The sequence below is a fragment of the Oncorhynchus tshawytscha genome, linkage group LG10, assembly GCF_018296145.1.
Source record: "Oncorhynchus tshawytscha isolate Ot180627B linkage group LG10, Otsh_v2.0, whole genome shotgun sequence".
Lineage (NCBI taxonomy): Eukaryota > Metazoa > Chordata > Actinopteri > Salmoniformes > Salmonidae > Oncorhynchus > Oncorhynchus tshawytscha.
Window position 1 is genome coordinate 17,127,344 of NC_056438.1, and position 9,433 is coordinate 17,136,776.

The window sequence follows — 9,433 nt, forward strand, 5'->3', positions numbered from 1 at the left end:
ACCCCAGGCCTAAAATTTCTACATTTGGAGGATCAGGGGCTTTGGCTTGCGTTCGCTGCCATGAATTGGCAGCATGGAGCCCTCCTCATCAAAGCCCCCCCTCACACTCTCACATCTGATTGAATTATTTTTTTTTACCAGGTAGGTTGACTGAGTGAGAACATGTTCTCGTTGAAACCAACAACCGTGCAGGGACAGAGATGGAAGGAAACAGAGATAGGCCTCTAGCTACAACATCATCAGGATGAAGAATGTTGCACTTTGTCTTTAACTCTGATCCGCAAACAATTATTAGACAGGAAATCTGAAATGGACAAAATGCTACAGGTTTAAAATGTGATTTTGTGTTCATGTGTTGCTTATTTATGAGGCCGTGTGTGTGTGTGTGTGTGTGTGTGTGTGTGTGTGTGTGTGTGTGTGTGTGTGTGTGTGTGTGTGTGTGTGTGAAAAGAGAGAGAGGGGGCTTTGCAAGGACAGCAGTGAGGGGAGGTTCATTAATGTGCCGTGGGCTCTGTGATTAATGATTGCGGAGGGGATAAATTGCTTAAATAGGGGAGTAGGATTTACAGCTGAGCGCCTGTCTTATATGAGGAGGGGAGCGAGGGGGGGGGGGTTCTAATTTCAGCAGGCGTGTCTCCTGTCAATAGGGCTAAACTGCTAGGACCTGTCTAGGATCAGTTCATCCAGGGTAAATGCTAGCCTTGACCATTAGGAAGTAAACACAATACTGATCTTAGATCAGATCATGACCTTCCTTTTGTCTTTTACTTCCTGATGTCATGGGCCCCCTATGTCCGGAGTTGTAACTTGTGACCAATAACGAATCTCTCAAAAACTACAGCCTATCACTGGAACAATACTCAGGCACTGGTTACTGTGACAACACCCAATCACAGCTCTTGTAACTGCCAGACTGAGGATTACCATGTTGTCAAATGTGAATAATACCAAACTCAATCTAAGATATTCACTTTCAGTGTGAATATTACCAAACCCTATGTAAGAGATGTGCCATTTATATTTTCAGTGTCAACATTACCAAACACAATGTAAGAGATGTGCCATGCCATTCAATTTTTATTTAACCTAAGGCAAGTCAGTTAAGAACAAATTCTTATATACAATGACAATCTACACCCGCCAAACCCGGACGACGCTGGGCCAATTGTGCGCAGCCCTATAGGACTCCCAATCACATCCGGTTGTGATACAGCCTGGATTTGAACCAGGGTGTCTGTAGTGACGCCTCTTGCACTGAGATGTAGTGCCTTAGACTGCTGTGCCACTCGGAGCCCTGAGTAATTACAGTATTCCAATTGTTCGAGATTGAATAGGATCTTAAGCACTTACAAATTCATAACATATTGTATGAATTGGAATCAGTAACATACTATACCATACAAATATTTTTTTTGCAGGATGCAACATATCAAATGAAATGGATGACATTGTACACAATAGTGCACCATTTTCAAGGGACCCGTTTTGGCTCCTGAATGCTACTTTCAAAAGTTATACAAAAGTCTGAAGATATACAAAACCTCTTTAAAGGGAGGTATGACTATAGGTGTCAGTGTAAGTGTTGTCGCTGAGTCACAATCACCAAACTCCTCTGAGCTAGCAGTTCTATTTTGTTATGACCTCATAAAACAGGATTCTGATATCAGATTATATACACACGCAGAAAAGTTTTTACTGCTGAAAGTGGCGATGCTGTTTCACACACACACACAGACACACAGACACACACACACACGCACACACACACACAGAGAGAGAGAGCGATACACAGTACACACACACTCCTCAGCCCTCACACACACACAGACACACACAGACACACACACACGCACGCACACACACACACATACAGACACACACACAGACACACACACACACACAGAGCGATACACAGTACACACACACTCCTCAGCCCTTCCTGCTCCCTCCCAGGACTCCTAGCTCCACTAAGGTAGTTTATAGAAGCCTCCCTACATGGACACAGCTTCTGGAATAGCAACTGCCATCTGATCTCACTACAAGCTCTCTATCTCTCTCTCACCTCGCCTACACACACACTCTCTGTTCGGTTGGCCAGTTCAGTTCTGTCTTGCACTCACTTGCAGTGCGGGCAGTGTCAGACGGACAACTTATATCAGTGAACAACGCATTCTCAACCAAGTACCATTGAACTCTGGTCCCACATCTGTTTGCGCTACCTTTAGTCCAGTGGTCGAAACACTCATTGTCAAATACTCAACATCATTTCCTGACTCTCATAGACACCCTAATCTCATTCAGTCTATCCTATCTCCCCTAGTCTATCCTATCTATCCTATCTCCCCTAGTCTATCCTATCTATCCTATCTCCCCTAGTCTATCCTATCTATCCTATCTCCCCTAGTCTATCCTATCTCCCCTAGTCTATCCTATCTATCCTATCTCCCCTAGTCTATCCTATCGGCTACATTCTGTATTTGCCTCTTTTTGGCACTAACTCTCTTTCACTGACTAATAACATGCACACATATGCATACAGACGCCACACACACACGTTCACACTCACCACATACGCTGCTGCTAGTCCCTTTACCCCTATCTATACGTACACTACATACAGTGCCTTCAGAAACCCCTTGACTTATTACACATTTTGTTGTGTTACAGCCTGAATTCAATAAATACAAAATCTCACCCATCTACACACAATACCCCATAATGACAAAGTGAAAACATGTTTTAATAAATGTTGGCAAATTTGTTGAAAATGAAATACAGAAATATCTCATTTACGTAAGTATTCAATACATGCTAAAATCACTTTGGCAGCGAATACAGCTGCGAGCCTTTATAAACTCAGCAACAAAAGAAACGTCCCTTTTTCAGGACCCTGTCTTTCAAAGATAATTCGTAAAAATCTAAATAACTTCACAGACCTTCACTGTAAAGGGTTTAATCACTGTGTCCCATGCTTGTTCAATGAACCATAAACAATTAATGAACATGCACCTGTGGAACGGTCGTTAAGACACTAACAACTTACAGACGGTAGGCAATTAAGGTCACCGTTATAAAACTTTGGAGACTAAAGAGGCCTTTCTTCTGACTCTGTAAAACACCAAAAGAAATATGCCCAGGGTCCCTGCTCACCTGCGTGAACGTGCCTTAGGCATGCTGCAAGGAGGCATGAGGACTGCAGATATGGGCAGGGCAGTAAATTGCAATGTCCGTACTGTGAGACGCCTAAGACAGCACTACAGGGAGACAGGACGGACAGCTGATCGTCCTCGTAGTGGCAGACCACGAGTAACAACACCTGCACAGGATCGGTACATCCGAACATCACACCTGCGGGACAGGTACATGATGGCAACAACAACTGCCCGAGTTACACCAGGAACACACAATCCCTCCATCAGTGCTCAGACTGTCTGCAATAGGCTGAGAGAGGCTGGACTGAGGGCTTGTAGGCCTGTTGTAAGGCAGGTCCTCACCAGACATCACCAGCAATAACGTCATCTATGGGCACAAACCCACCGTCACTGGACCAGACAGGACTGAAAAAAGTGTTCTTTACTGACGAGTCGCAGTTTTGTCTCACCAGGGGTGATGGTCGGATTCACGTTTATCGTCGAAGGAATGAGCGTTACACCGAGGCCTGTACTCTGGAGCGGGATCAATTTGGAGGTGGAGAATCTGTCATGGTCTGGGGCGGTGTGTCACAGCATCATCGGACTGAGCTTGTTGTCATTGCAGGCAATCTCAACGCATATAGCCATGTTATTTTCTACTCACTATATATAGCCATGTTATTTTCTACTCACTACATATAGCCATGTTATTTTCTACTCACTACATATAGCCATGTTATTTTTTACTCGTTATTATTATTCGTTATTCACTTTGCCAATATTCCAATTTTGATCTTTAACTTATCTTTAACTCTGCATTGTTGGAAAAGGACCCGTAAGTAAGCATTTCACTGTTAGTCTACACCTGTTGTCCACAAAGCATGTGACAAATAACATTTTATTTGATTTCAATTGATATCTACTTCTCGACCAACACACACACAGACACACACACACCATCAAAGCCTACTTCCTTGGGCTCCCTGAGCAGCTTACAGGCCTTACAGAAAGACAGTAGCCACAACAACAACAACCAGTGATCGTTTTCTTGATGGATCAATATCTACTACTCAAAGATAAGCTCTCAAGCGTCCACGCCAAGCCTATGAACACTGACTGAGGTTGCAAACATAGTGCGCTACAGGCCCATAGGGCTCTGAAACTGAATCTGGTCAAAAGTAGTGCACTATATAGGGAAAGGGTGCCATTTGGGACACAGCCTATGAGAGTGATCCTCTTCCTACGGGAATAAGTCCAATGCGGAGTGGTTCACATTACATAGGCCCCTATAAAACCAGTTTCATTTTTAGCCTGATTCCATTTCGTTTTTCCCCAATTTATTTTTCTCCGTTTGTTTCCAGCTTTCCGTTTTCCCCGGTTTTTCAGCTTCCCGTTTTCCCCGTTTTTTCAGGTTTTCACTCTCAAAATCACACTTTAAAAAAAGAAAAACAACTAGATTTGATGATCTCAGTCCACAACAATGCTTAAACTGCATCAGGAGACCAATTTTGAGGTCTGGGATAAATGTTTTTATTACATTTTTTGGGATGTAGTTACCCTTTAATGGGAGTGCCCACCAGCAAGAGAGTGTTGTTTGGTTAGCGATGTTTCTGGAACGCTCATATGACTGCAGAGTTTGCAAAACAAACGGCCACTGGATTGATGCAAATAATCATGATATCATTCTGCCAGGTACACATAAGCTACTTTGTAGTTAACATTTAATTGAGCGCAGATTTTATAGAGCCCTAATTGCATACTCTGGGTTTTCAGCTACTAACTGGCTAGCTAGCTGAATAACTGCTTGGCATCTCAGTAGCTCATCCTAACACTATGCGAACCTATATATAACCTATTACATATAACGGCAGCAGCCTCAGCCTCACATTCTAGGTTTCTTAGAAGAGGAAGGTGTAAGCTTACCATCCACAGGGGAATGGCCTCCCTGATCATATTAAGTTGACGTCTGTTGTTTCTGAGTGTGAAACTGTGAATAGTCCACATCCTGTCATCACTGTGATGATGAGGGCCCTCCTTGGCCAACTTAACACTCTGTGGTGTAAATGTAAGTTCATTTTTGTTTCGTTAGGGAGTAAGTTCTTAAAGAAGTGTTTATCAGGCTAATATGTGCTTCAACTTAAACCTAAAGTGTTGCGTTACATAATATAGTCTGTAAACTGTGTCTATTTTATGTTTTGCCTTGGGGCTTGAGTGCCTCCCGAGTGGCGCAGTGGTCTAAGGCACTGCATTGCAGTGCTGGACGTGTCACTATAGACCCTGGTTTGTTCCCAGGCTGTGTCACAACCGGACGTGATCTGGAGTCCTATAGGGCGGCGCACAATTGGCCCAGCAACGTCCGGGTTAGGGGAGGGTTTAGACGGGTAGGCTGTCATTGTAAATAAGAATTTGTTCTTAACTGACTTGCCTAGTGAAATAAAGGTTAACAAATATGCTTAATAATGTTATAGTAACCTTTTTTTATTGCATCAGTTACACAGAACTTTAAATGCAGTAGAAACGTACAATACACTATTCCTTCTTAGGCTTACGGCACTTTCACATAAAAGTATTGGATCAAATCATACAAAATAGCTCCCTAGCTCTCTATTTGCAGAAAAGAATGGCTGTGACAGAGGTAAAGCCAGAGAGGACAGGGTATGTGAAAAGAAATCGTTTGCACCTTCCTCTCATCCATCATCCTTTCATTCTGAAATGCTTAGGCGGCCAACGCTCAGATACAATATATCACACCACTGTAACATGCTAATGACACTAGTGGCTTGTAAACTTAGTGACAAAAAACCTTGCCTTGAGACCTGAAGACTTGAGTTAGCGCCTCGTGTTAGGCTATTACCTACGCTTTAGCTCAACGGGCTAACACAGTCTTGCGGCACTGGTTCGAACCTTGGTCAATCGCACTACTTCACCACTTAGGACCAAGTGAAATATCAAAATCCAACCCTATACATGAAGGTTATATAGATAAATATACACCCAAAGTCAAAATGTACAAGTCACCGGCAGTGGCAATAAACTAAAATGAGTGTGTCGTCCATTTCTGAAGCCGTATCATGTTCAACAGAGTCACAGTGTGTTGACAAACACTTTATTACTGAGCCTGTCTGCAGCCAAGGGTTTTTCCACTGAAATCTGGAGCATGGGGTTAGAACAGGTGCCCAGAGCCTCTTTCAGATCCATTTCACCACGGAATGATGCAGCTTTCTATATTTATTACATCAGCTTCTTGAGCTGTTCCTTAAAAGTGTGTGTGTGTATTCTTGTGTGGGTGTGTGTGCGCGGCTGACAGGCACATATCGACTTACGCTCTATGAAGATAAACAGCTACACAACAACTTGTTGAGAAACAGAGAAGGTGTGAGAAAGACTGTTGGAGAGGGAACTGTCCAGGAGGTAGAAGAGAGAGAGAGAGAAAGAGGGGGAGAGGGAGAAGAAGGGAGTAGAAAAGAGAGCGAGAGATGGGGGAGGAACAGAAAGTGTTCAGGAGTATTTTTAGGACATGTTTATTCGTGGGCCTGAAACGAACCGTTGGTGTACTTCTATAAGAGCCCCGTCTCTCCTCCATTCCTCCTCTCCTCCATTCCTCCTCTCCTCCAGAGTGGCCATCTGTTGACGTCTCTCACCCTTAAGGCCCTCTGAGCTCCTGTACAGTCACTGTGTGAAGGAAACTGTCCCATCATAGTGAGACAGGGGAGTTCCATAGACTCAAACTAAGAAATAGAATATAGAATGACTGACTTCTATGGACTCAAGACCTCAAATGACTCCATACATTACCTAATGAATGCTTTTATGCATATACACAGCGATTTTTTTATTCTGGTAAATTAATGGTAATTAAGTATACATAGGCCTAACCACAGGCCAAAGCTATGGGTGCCCAAATATAGAAATGTAAGCCTATGACAGCTTAGCTGACAAACGGTCATGTATGGCCAGTAGAAGTTTGGTCATATGCTCAATGAATTCCCTATTGTAGTATGGTTGTCCCCATCCAAGTTTAGGCCAGACCATAGAGCATATGCAGGCGAGGCGGACGTCATCGCTAACTGTCACATCAGACCATTTGACTTTTAGGTTTGACAGCTAGAGCTCATTAAGTGCACCTGTCAACCTCTTCGGCAAGTAGGGCAAGGCCAACTGATCGCTAAGACAACGGGTGGGCCCAGGTCCCTTCACAGCTCTCTACTCTAGGCTACACGACACTTCCTCAAGCACAGAATAATAATGGACACTCTCCCTTAGATAGACAACTTGTAGTTTTGAGAGATAGAGTTTAAAAAGCATTCCGTTTCTAATATATCAACGTATTTCTCTATATAGGCCTGCTTTTATTGTGTAGGTCTAACTATTGACTGGTAGGCAGAAGCATAGCTTAGGATTTCTGTAATTGGTCAAGTTGTGCCTATAGTGCATGGTGACCTGTTGGAAAAGTCGTGCGTAAAAGTCCCTATTTATTGTATTGGTAAGCTTAAATATGTGGGGGCTGGATATATACAAGTGCCTCTGGCAGGTAAATAAGTGAAAGTCAACAAATATCTAACCGCTCTGCTCATAGCTTCCAGAACTGAGAGGGGCAGGTCCGTGCTCCAACTCCTTAGCTCAGCAGCCAAGACGCAACCACCCACTCTCTCTCTCTGTCGTTTATGCTGTTTCATTTGACAACTTTAATAACTTTTAAAGGGGCTTTAGTAGCCTACGTGACATCCATTTGGTTCTGCCCGTGGGTACTTGTTGAACTCATAAAACACGCGCAACGAGTGGGCTAGACTCAAGCCAGACACACAAGCGCCCGTAACGCACAACGGCCGCTCCAGCCAACACTCAACCGCCACAGTGACTTCACTCACCCACCGCCCGATCCCAAAGGGGGCCTACCTTTCGCTGCTGTTTCTCCCAGGCGGGGTCCAGCAGTAGGTCCCTGTCCCACTCATCCTCTGGCGTCATGTACTGGTGTTCCTCGTTCATCATATAAGAGGTGGTGTATTGCGCTTGGGTTTCGACAGCCATCATCACGCCTTGTTGGGGTTTCTAGTACCCCCTTCTGATTATGTAGAAAATAAACGAGAAGGAACCCTCCTTGGGCTTGAAGACTCGCTGTCTGTCAGGTGTGCTGGTCAGGAGAAAGAAGAGAGGCAGAGGCAGAGTACAGACTGCGGCGGAGGTGCAGCTCCCACTACCAGAAGCTCTGCTTGGCGGGTGCTTCTTTCCAAAAGTAGCACACGTGATCGCACCCCAAAAAGTGAGATACCGGGCGCACAGGTATCGGATTCACCCTAAAAAGGTGCAATGGGCGGGGTTGTGGTTGGGGAGTTGACCTATCCTGGGGCAGGGAGGACTGAGCGGGATGGAGACGTCAATCGCACCGCTTACTGACATAATTTATAAGCAAAAGTTTGTGGATTGCACCTGTTGCTTCTGGTAGGCACCACTATCCGGGATCCTTAGTACATCTGTCCCCTACACCCTAAGCTTAACCTCTACCCTTACCCTAACCTTAAAGGGCAATAACACCACTTTTCAACCTCATATTCATCATCTCCAGCACCACCCCAACATCAACATACACTACATGATCAGAAGTATGTGGACACCTGGTCCTTGAACATCTAATTCTAAAATCATGGGCATTAATATGGAGTTTGTCCCCTCTTTGCTGCTATAACAGCCTCAACTCTTCTGGGAAGGCTTTCCACTAGATGTTGGCACATTGCTGCGGGAACTTGCTTCCATTCAGCCACAAGAGCATTAAGTGAGGTCGGGCATTGATGTTGGGTGATTTGGCCTTGCTGGTGTTCGATGGGGTTGAGGTCAGGGCTCTGTGCAGGTCAGTCAAGTTCTTCCACACCGATCTCAACAAACCATTTCTGTATGGATCTCGCTTTGTGCACTGGGGAATTGTCATGCTGAAACAGGAAAGGGCCTTCCCCAAACTGTTGCCACAAAGTTGGAAGCACAGAATTGTCTCGAATGTCATTGTATGTGTAATGTGTAGTGTTAACATGTCTCTTCACTGGAACTGAAGGGCCTAGTCCGAAACATGAAAAACAGCACCAGACCATTATTCCTCCTCCACCAAACTTTACAGTTGGCGCTATGCATTGGGGCAGGTAGCGTTTACCTGGCATCCGCCAAACCCAGATTTGTCCGTCAAACTGCCAGATGGTGAAGCGTGATTCATCACTCCAGAGAACGCGTTTCTACTGCTCCAGAGTCCAACAGCGGTAAGCTTTACACCACTCCAGCTGATGCTTGGCATTGCGCCTGGTGATCTCAGGCTTGTG

General features: G+C 44.6%; 1 protein-coding gene across 2 annotated transcripts in view; it reads right to left on the reverse strand.

Annotated features, from left to right (window-relative positions):
* Positions 1–8,350, reverse strand: part of LOC112259856 (alpha-actinin-3-like) — a 39,595-nt gene extending 31,245 nt beyond the window's left edge. For both annotated transcript variants that reach the window (XM_042328247.1, XM_042328246.1), the window contains exon 1: positions 8,028–8,350. In XM_042328247.1, the coding sequence (XP_042184181.1) occupies positions 8,028–8,162 (135 nt within the window). In that variant the 5' untranslated portion in view covers positions 8,163–8,350. The remainder of the gene's footprint in view (positions 1–8,027) is intronic.
* Between the last annotated feature and the right edge of the window lie 1,083 nt (positions 8,351–9,433).